Source organism: Myxine glutinosa, chromosome 11 (genome assembly GCF_964187855.1).
Source record: "Myxine glutinosa chromosome 11, kmMyxGlut1.1, whole genome shotgun sequence".
Lineage (NCBI taxonomy): Eukaryota > Metazoa > Chordata > Myxini > Myxiniformes > Myxinidae > Myxine > Myxine glutinosa.
In genome coordinates this window covers 121,451,067-121,461,752 of record NC_136271.1, presented here as the reverse complement: position 1 = coordinate 121,461,752, position 10,686 = coordinate 121,451,067, and the positions used below count along the sequence as shown (strand labels likewise).

At 43.0% G+C, this 10,686-nt stretch overlaps 1 protein-coding gene across 2 annotated transcripts in view; it reads right to left on the bottom strand.

The window, feature by feature from the left end:
* Positions 1 to 400: 400 nt before the first annotated feature.
* PKDCC (protein kinase domain containing, cytoplasmic) overlaps positions 401 to 10,686 on the bottom strand; it is a 49,683-nt gene continuing 39,397 nt past the window's right edge. For both annotated transcript variants that reach the window (XM_068131155.2, XM_068131156.2), the window contains 3 exons: positions 10,243 to 10,350; positions 2,168 to 2,344; positions 401 to 2,055 (listed from right to left, as the gene is read on the bottom strand). In XM_068131155.2, coding sequence (XP_067987256.1) covers positions 1,976 to 2,055; positions 2,168 to 2,344; positions 10,243 to 10,350 — 365 coding nt within the window. In that variant the 3' untranslated portion in view covers positions 401 to 1,975. The remainder of the gene's footprint in view (positions 2,056 to 2,167; positions 2,345 to 10,242; positions 10,351 to 10,686) is intronic.

Here is a 10,686-nt window from a genome sequence, read left to right as displayed (position 1 = left end):
TTCATCGTCCGAAGTGTATCCATGCATGAACCCACCAACCATAACCCCCCTCTCAATCCCTCACGCCTCCTGCCACAAAGCCTCAAACAATTCCTTCATACCTCTTGCATCAGATGGCAATCTGGACGAGGAAACAGTGGAAGGACGAAAATAAGATAATTGTGGGACTTGGTTTGTTTGAAACTGGAGCAGCACTCTCCCCAACAAATCGACGTGATCGTGTCGGGTGAGTTGCTTAACCTCCGGTGATATCCACCTGTTTTTACAAAGCACTTTCACACGTTTATGTGAAAGATTCAACTTATCTTCTGGAAAACAAAATTATTGCTCCGGCACAATATCGTCAATTACTTTGGTTCAAACAGGACAATAAGAACACGCATTATTCCTGAAAACGAACTCGTGTTCAAACAGTATTTTATACAACGAGAGACGTTTATACAGCAGAAAACTTTCCGCACATCGAAAGGGAAAAATAGAAATCTATAACTTGCCCAAGAGGTAATCGAAGATGCCGCACAAAAAGGCAAAATCCACCTGAACAGCAAATTGCACGAAAGAAACATGTCGGGTACAAAATCCTCGGTTTCGATTTTCATTGCCATCGCTTTTGCTAACTCTGATAACAAACAATAAATACACTGTTTGTTATCTTCATATATTCAAAAGTATAGGGATATTGAAGGAACTTTTAAAAACTGACAGATTGTCATTTGTCTCGAGAAGCACTGGGAAACTGGCTAGCTGTGCTTGCAAATTAGCGATCCTGGATTTGGCCAAATAAAATAAACGGCAGATTAGTTACAGGAGTAATGAGCAGGACAAGTCTGGTGGGGATTAGAGCGGAAATTGAGAGGATGGAAAGGCATCAGAGATAATGGGTTAATGAGAAGGAGGCGAAGGGAGAGTGAGTGATCTCCACCGGGCAGCCAACGCCGTTTTCTACCTTCATGGTTTTATCAATAGGCCAAAATTGTCCATATGAAACTTATGGAAAAGAAACCCTGAATTACTTCTTTGTAGGAGTTACATTGAGGATAAGTCACGGCCGATTCGGTACTTCTTGATTATGTTCGTGGTGTTTAGAAAATGGCTTGGATGTATTTATTTGCAACTCATCTCGGAAGATTGTGCACCTATTTTGGCAACGCGTCAGGTTTTAACCTATTTCACAGGATGCCAGGAGTAATTAGAGCAACGCTTCATGATTCAACTCAGCACCACATGTGTCGGAGAAAAAAAGTTAAGAGTAATCCAATCGGATCTGCATTTCATGGGGATTTAGCATCCGCAGTGGTGTCCTAAATCCGCAGTGCCAATGCAAGTGATGGAAAGATCAAGTATGTCAATTATCTGCAATACTTTGTTTAAGCCAGAAGATTCACATCGACCATAAAATGGCCGGCTCACAGAGAGCCGCAGCAAAGTGACCACACGTGTTGAACGAGGAATTGTGCATCTATTTTGGTACCAAGAGTCAAGTTTTAACCAATTTCATAGGATGCCAAGAGCAATTAGAGGAACACTTCATGATTCAACTCAGCACCACATGTGTCCGAGAAAAAAGTTAAAAGAGTAATCCAATAGGATCTACATTTCATGGCGATTTCACATCCTCAGTGGTGTCCTATAAAAAAAAAAATCCATCGGCAGTACCAATACAGGCGATGGAAAGATCAAGTATGTCGAGGGTCAACGATTTATCCTCGATACTTCATTTGAGCCGGAAGATTCGTGTAGACCATAAAATGGCCGGCTCACTGAGAGCCACAGCAAAGTGACCACACATGTTGAAGGAGGAACGTGGCATTCGGTCCTGAACGTTCTCGCTTCATGTAAACGAACATGCATTGCACTCCCTGTATCTTGATGTCTGTGTATTTTCCAAAACAGCTCGTCGACATTCCCGTTTCTTTGCTGGTTACAGATTCACAGACGCACGACTAGTTGAGCATGGCTGCCTGCCAAGAAGGGTTCAGGTTCTTACAAAAGAGGTTGCATCTGGATCCGGTCTCGTGTCATTTGCTCCTGTCTTGAAGAACACAAGATGGCGGCCTAAAAACAAAGGGGTGAAGGAGGACGAGATACTTAGACAAAAATTAGACAATAACTCTATAGCATTCCTTAGTCTTCAGACACCACTCTTGACATATTTAATCCATCACACCTGTCCAAGTGGTTTGCCCTGTGAAGACGAAAGCTCGGCACTTGGGTTGCCCATCGCAGACCTCCATGGCCTCACGTGTGTCCAAGATCGAAAGCAAGCAGGCCAGCGAGTGGTACGAAGGCATGCAGCGATAGTCGTGTCTCTGAGAGATACTCACACCTCTCAACCGCATGTATGCTGGGGATTTTGTGGATGAGTCAGAAAGTCAGACAGAGGATATTAAAATAAGGGTGTATTACAAAAATTGAAAATGAATGCCTTGATATCGGGAAAAGCGAAGTTAAAAGTCAAAGTGAAAGAGGCATATGAAAAGAGGAAAACTTGAAAAGGATCTATGTGATTGTGAATGAGGAGAAATGGGTTTTATATAATATGATAGCATGAACACGTGGAGGGAATGTATGGAGACGGAAGGTCTGAAGGTGAATATCGGAAAGACGAAGGTGATGGCAAGTGGTAAAGCATGTGGTGAGGTGGAAAGAACTGGGAAGTGGCCCTGTGCTGTGTGTAGGAGGGGTGTCGGAGTGAACTCCATTCAGTGTACAATGTGCGCTGAGTGGGTTCATCAACGGTGTAGTGGTCTGAGAGGGTCATTAACCAGTGTGGCAGCTACATTCAAGTGTGGGGTGTGCACGGAGGGAGCTGCAGATGGAGGAAATGTTGAGTTGGATCTTGGAGACGGCGTGGGGCTGGAAGGTGTGAAAGCATTTTGCTACCTCGGAGACATGCTGGATGGAGAGGGTGGATCAGACTCGGCAGCGGTTGCTCGAGTGAGATGTGCATGGAGGGGGTTTCGGGAATTGAGTGGCGTGCTGATGATGAGGGGAGTGTCGTTGAGGCTGAAGGGAAAGGTGTATGCTGCATGTGTGGGAAGTGTTGTGATTTATGGGAGCAAGACATGGGTGGTGAACGTGGAGCAGCGGCGAGGGTTGGAAAGGGTGGAAATGCGGGTGGTTCGACGGATGTGCGGGGTGTCGTTGAGAGAGAGGACGACGGGTGATGAATTGCGAGGGATGATGGGAATGGAGCCTGTGGTTGGTGCTGTGAAGAGGAGCAGGTTGAGGTGGTTTGGTCATGTGTTGAGGAAGGATGGGGGTGGCTGGTTGAGAGGAGTGATGGAAATGAATGTAGAAGGAGGTGGAAGACGGGGAAGACCGAGAAAGACTTGGCTGGGGATGGTGGGGGAAGAAGTGCGGGCAAGGGGGTTAACAAGGAGAGATGCAGAAAATAGGGCAAAATGGAGAAGATTGTCATGGGGACCGCAAGGCTAACCCCCGCTCTAGCAGGGAAAATGGCCTTTAAAATGCATGTTGTTGTTGTTGATAGCATGGAAAACTTAAGCACAGAAATAGGACAATCGGCCCACAATGTCCATGTCACATCCGCATGGTCCAAATTAATGGTTACATCCACTTTCTAGTTATGAAGCTTATGTAGCCCATCAAGTGTATCGGTGGGGTCATTCTGGTTATGGCACCAATCAAAAAGCCTATATTTGTAAAATATATAACATGGCATCATTGCATCCTCATGCATGTGTAGAGAAGCCAGGTGGCGTAATGTCTCCTCCAAAGTAAGAAATGCTCAACGATGCGGTGTAAGCATTGCAGCAAAGTGGTGTTCCGAGACCTGCACCAGAAACTAGACGACTCAGAAATAGGCGTACACGACCGAATAGTTATCTTGCTGGCTCTGCATGATGGGAGGAGTTTATAGAAGTCGATTGGGTAGTTATGAATCATTAATTTCTACCATTACATCATTTTATAATGATTGCTTCAGCACCCAAGTTAAATTCCAGCTGTTACTATTCACATTGGGAAACAGAGGCCAAAAGGCAGGAACAAATCAAACACCTTGACCAGAAGTGCCCATGTAGAATAGCTATCAGCCGGAGATAGAGAATGGAGGAAATGAAAAAAAAACAAGTACAGATACATTCAAAGTACACCGCCCCCATGCCAAATAAATGACATATCCTCCAGCCCGAAACATCACCGGAGTATCCTCGGCGCCTAGCAATGCCACCATGCAGCACATGAAGACGGAATTTGGAGGGAGCGGTGTACAATAATTGATTGATTAATTGTGTAATTAAAAGAAATAAAAAATTGTAAAATAATTAATTTCTTAATCAAATGGCTAATAACATACCTAAACCACTAGTTTTTCATCCGAATCTGTAACGTTTTGAAAAATAATTAAATAATGAATTAATCGGGAAAAAATAAATAATTAATCAATTAATTGATGAATCAATAAATCAAAAACACCCTTTATAGCCAAAACAAAAACACCCTGCCGAAATCTCGGCTCTCTGCTCACCTTCACTCTTTCATTCCTCTTTTCTCCCGCCTCTGGAACAAACTCCCTCACTCCCTTCAATCCCACTCCTCCCTCCAGGTCTTTAAAACAGCTGTTCACCACCATCTCTTATCTTCCCCCATCCAAAACCTTGATCTTTTCTACCCCCGCTAATTCACCACAGATCCACCTTGTTTGAAATTCCAACTTCTTTCCTGGAAGTCCTGGCCGTGTCCATATGTTTTATACCTCTCCCACCCACCCCCCTTCCCATGCCCCCCCCCCCCCAAAGCCCTCGCCCTCTCTCAGATCTCTCGATGTCTCCATGTCTCTCGGTCCCTGCTCTCAAATGTTGTGTTTGTGTCCTTCCCCCTCTCTCCCCATCTTGTCTACCGCTCCCGATGTTATATGTTTTTGTGTCGGTTTGTCTTTCTGTGTGATTAATGTTCGCTCTTTCACGAGCCTCGATCTTGTATACAAAAAAAAAAAAAAAATCACTTGGTCACTGTCATGTCCAAAGATCAGCTTCCTAACTCAAAAGGTGCCTGAGATATTTCCCAGTTGAGAAAGGAAATAAATAAGTACTTAATAAATCGATAATAATTAAGTAATTCATTAATTAATTAATTGATTAATCAAAAAATAAAAAATACCGTTTTTGCCAAAGCACATGCTCACTACTATTGTGCCCAAATTTCGTATCAGCCAGACAAACAACAGACATACAAACAAGAAACTGAGTGAAAATTGAGTACTCCCTTTCACCGCGCGTCATCGCCGGGGCCCCTTCGTGCTGCGCCTGGAGATGGAATAGGAAAGGAGCGGTGTACAAAAGTATGGACAATTCCATTTAATTCTCATATCTGCATCTTTCCTCTGACTTCTTCAACAAAATTATTGATGCGATATTACATTGGATTGGCCTGTTAATTGTCAATCCAATTTGTGCAAACAGCTCATGATGCTGGGATATGAGATTCAAATCCTGTGTGCTGTGTTCATTTGTCCATGTGCAAATGTTCTTGTTCTAAATGATTTGTGCACAAGCTATTTAACGAGCCAACCTTCATTGTAGAAAAATAAGCAAACAAAACTCTACCAAAAAGAATACCCTTCAAAACATGGAAAGACAATCTTCCATGGACCTTATCACTTCCTCCATTTCCAAATCCCTTTTTCTTTCATTTGCATGTCCATAATTCCCTAATGATCACACCGTTAGTTTTACTCCATCCCTCCATCTGGCAGCCCTGTCGCTTTGTTCGTTCACAGTCACACACTCTATTCTCCATCTAAGTAAGCAAAAGACATTCCCATCCTTTATCCCTAGTCCCACTGCCATTGATTGTGTGGTCCGGAGTGTGCCCGACGCCCTCCCCAGAAGTTTCTTTGCAAAGCCAGCGGTGTTGATTTAACTCTTTTTGTCATGCCAATTTGTCTCTTTTGTCCCACCATCTTGTTCGCCATGATGGACATCTCCGTTGGTAGCCATGGAGACAGGTGCAAGAAGCATGTAAAGAAGCAAGTACAAGCAAGTAATTTGTGCCATTCTTGAATCAGGTGCAGAAGAAAACAATAATATGAGACAGTGGTGAGCTTTGATTTGAATAAAGGTGGTGAATATTGATGTGGTGGTGAATACGTCAGAAATGTTTCACAACTGTGCTCAAAATGCCTCCTGATCATCACTTTTTAACCAGTTATAAACTGTGCTTCAGAATCAAGGGGATGACTTACGTATGCAAATGATGACACCAGCTACATAGCAAGATTTAAAATGCAATGTTGGATGAAGTTAAGGCCTCCTTAATTAAAATCCATTTGTTACACATTTCTATCGCAGGGAAATTTCCTAGAAGAATGTGACAAAGTGTTTGGGAGAACATAGCAAGGCCAGATTTCTGATGGAGGCATGGGAAGGAGTTGGGGGTGGGGAACAATCTAGATAACAATCATATGGATTAGAGAGAGGAAGATCAATCGGATTAAACAAACTGGATGCGGAATGAAAGCAATGCTGGTTTTGGGTAATTTGGGATAAAAGCTGGGCTGAAATGGAGAAACCAGAGGCAATTGAGTATGACGGAAAGCAGTGGATGTTGAGAGATAATATGGGGGATTCAATCAAGGAAGGATGGAATGCAACTCATTTAAAAAAAAAAAAGGGGGAGAAAGTAAAATTATATCAACAGAATAGAAAGTGTCGATACGAATGAGAATGCATAAGCTAAAAGCAGAAACATTCTAGTCCAAGGGCTTCAATAATACATTTTTAAAAAGGGGTTCAAGCAGTTGGTGCACATCATCCCCCGACCTGCGATATTTTCTACCCCCATTAAACTTACCGAAACCAACCCTCTGACTTATACATCACTGCATTTCCTCCCCTCCTATACCTTTTCCTATTTCCTCATTCAATCCATTGTTTTGGCCAACAGTGACCCCACTACCCCACTGGTCAGTACGTTGCTTTTTCATTCTGTCATCCTGCTCTTCAATGAGCCTAGATCTTGTTGAGAAAATGAAAATAAATAATTAAAATGGCAAGGAACTAGGAAATCATGGAGTAGCAGACACCCAAATACATTTGAAACTATTTTCAAAGTTGGTCTCCTCTAGCAGGGTCTCCTCTAGAACAAAGGCTAACCCCCGCTCTAGCAGGGAACATGGCCTTAAAATGCATGTTGTTGTTGTTGTTGTTGTTTCAAAGTTGGTCTCCAAAGCCAGCTCATGCTGACTGGGCATCATCCATCGTACAAAGTCCTTCCTTGGCAGACCTCAACTCCTATCCCCTCTGGGCTGGCACCCTTGCCTCACATCTTGCTCAGCATGACATTGGAAAACAAGGCCTTGAAGATCATTGAAATATCCCACGATGAAGCTGAGTGTATCGGCCTAACACTTCTCCATCGCAGACAAGTTGGTGGTTTCTCTGTCTTCTTCCACCTCATTTCTGGTCCTACACCCCCTGCTCTTTCTGTGCCTTGTCCGCATCCCACCCTCCCACCCCAGGTTTCTGCAGGGTGCACACGGTCCACCATCAACCCCCTTCTGGTGAAACTACCTAAATCCAGGATCAGTGCTCACCTCCATTTATTTGTTCCTCTTCTTCCCTGTGTGCGGAATCAACTTCCACATCCTCTTCAATTTCATTCTTCCCTCCAGGTCTTCAAGACAGATGTTCACCACCATCCGAGATCGTCTCAAATACAAAACCATGATCTTTTCTACCCTTGTTACTACCCAAATCCATCCTCCTTCCAAATTTCTAGTTTTCCCTCCCGAGAGTTTCCTTCTGTAGCCATCTTGTCCACCCCATGCATCCTGCCCTACCCTCCAATCCAATCCTCCCCAAGTCTGCCTCTATCTTGGCCTTCAACTTTTATGTTCGGTTCCCCCCCCCCCCCCTCCCTCTCTCTACTGTTCCTTTTGTCTTGTTGTGTCCTGATCTGTTTAGTATACTAACACTATGTCTTCCATGAGCCTCAACTATGTATACGAAAAAAACAAGTGGAGCGGCACTCAAAAGAGAGCATACATCCACCTGGCTGTACAGTTTACATTTTGTGTTACCACTACCAGCATCTATCATGATCCAATTCTAGAAGAGTGAGGGACCAAATTCACTTAAGTGCACCAGAAACAGACTTCATCCACCAGAAACAGACTTCTGCATCCACCAGAAACAGACTTCTGCATCCACCAGAAACAGACTTCTGCATCCACCAGAAACAGACTTCTGCATCCACCAGAAACAGACTTCTGCATCCACCAGAAACAGACTTCTGCATCCACCAGAAACAGACTTCTGCATCCACCAGAAACAGACTTCTGCATCCACCAGAAACAGACTTCTGCATCCACCAGAAACAGACTTCTGCATCCACCAGACACAGACTTCTGCATCCACCAGAAACAGACTTCATTCTTCATCCTTTGACATTAAATATATCCTGCAGTATATACTGTAATGTAATTGTTCCAGTTCCATGACGAAATTATCTGCTTGGAGTAAGCCGTATAATTAGCACTACCTGCTAATTATACTGATAACTCCATGCTAATTATACTGTGAACTAGGTAGGGGTGCTGGGATGTGGATATGTCAGAGGCAAATGACCACAACCTGTGTCCAATTTCCTTATCTTCTGCATCTATCTATAATTCCAGCAATCTCTGTGTGTCTGTGTGTCTGTGTGTCTGTGTGTCTGTGTGTCTGTGTGTCTGTGTGTCTGTGTGTTTGTCTGTGACCGCTGTTTCTCGACAACCACGGGTCCGATATACTTGAAACTTGCCAGGTATATTGCTGGGGACCCGAGGATGTGCCTTTTCAAGGTTTGTAATTAATCGGACAAGTACCTACCGAGCTATGTCCAAAAAACGCTTCAACCAATCAGAGAGCAGCGAGCTATCACGTGTGCCGAACCGTTAATGCAATGCAAGCGTTAATGCGTTAATGCAAGGCTTTTCTTTTTTTCCCTCTTCTCTTTCTACTTTTCCTTGCGATTAAATTGCAAACAGCCAAAATACGTTGGCGCTAATTGAATAATTGGCCATTAACACTAAAATAATCGTAACTGCGATATGCCAACTTCCGGACAGTGCAGCCTTCCATGTTGTTGTTGTTTGCAGCAGCTGTTTGCAGCAAGGCAAGGCTTTTCTTTTTTTCCCTCTTCTCTTTCTACTTTTCCTTGCGATTAAATTGCAAAAAGCCAAAATACGTTGGCGATAATTGAATAATTGGGCATTATGTTTTACAACTAATAAAAACGAATTTGCGATTCATTCGCTTTCCTGCGCGTTTGTGTACGCGATGGCGATTTCTTTACCAAACTCCGGAAGCCGTTCGCTTTGGACCGAACCATTGCATGTAAATAGAGGGGGGGGATTGTCACCACTCGCAAGCCGTTCGCTTTGGACCAAACCATTTCATGTAAATAGGGGGGGGGATATAATTTTAGATATATATATAGTACGGGCATGCCCTAGTAATATTAATGTTCACAAAATACAGGTCTAGATTGTCAGTAAGCAATTTCAGTTTTCCAAATGTAAATTTTTTTAAATTAGGTTTTGGTCTTGTATTCCCCACACCTCAACAAATATCCAAACCAAAAAAAGAAAAAGAAACTGTTATGATTAACCTTGATTTTTTTTGTGGCACTCACAATAGCTTCAGAATGTCATTCTATTTTGTATCTGCATTACATAAGCACGGTCATTTTTCCAAGGCAGCTTTGTTGCATTAATTGTTTTTCAGGAAATAAATTTCTACAGATATAATTTTGGAGGCATAATGCAATATTTCCTCCACCACCAGAGGTGGACAGAGGTTATGTTTGTTTGTTTGTCTGTCTGTGAACAGGATATCTCAAAAAATTATGGATGGATTCGGACAAATTTGGTGGACAGTTTGGGTGTGCGACAAGGACAAATAGATTCAATGTTGGTGAACATCCGGAGTGGATATGAGAATTAATATATATATATATATAGTAAGTGATTAAGAGATGGGGCTAAAAATTATATACAGCATGAAATTTCGAAAAAAATTGTGGACAAGTTATGACAAAACTAGGTGGATGAGTTGGGTTGGTGACAAGAACAAGGTGATTACATTTTGGTTCAAGTCCGAATCCAGATCCAGCCTGTCAGTAGGATACAAAACGTGAACTGCTCAGCTTGGTGGAGGTACACGCTCGACTGAGTGATGCGTTCATTGTGTGGTTATTAGAGAAAGCATGCAGCAATCCGAGGATGCAATAACTCACCATGACCCACAGGTTTTGTCGTATTCATTCGATACCAGCCATTCTGATAGCTGTGTAAAACGCATGCCATTCGTTGAAACGTTTTGTCACTGCTCCATCTCAGCTCACCTGGGTGTCATGTAAGAAGCAATTTCAGATTGAAAGTTAATTTACACCATTGTATCAATGTGCTAATCCATGTCACAGAAACCATTGCATATACTTCACTTAACTTATTAGATTATACATCAGCATCTAATGCACACATGAACGGTGGCAGTAAGTGGGGAGGAGGGATCACTCTCTCTCCACCCTTTTTACATGCATAATAAGTATATGACGCATATCACTACTCAAGCTTTATGGGGAAGGCTTAGTGATAAATTTTAAAATCTAGCTGCCAATCCCACACAGAGGGTGGGGAGTACCCTGTTTGGCCCACATGCCCAGAGGGTGGGAGTACCA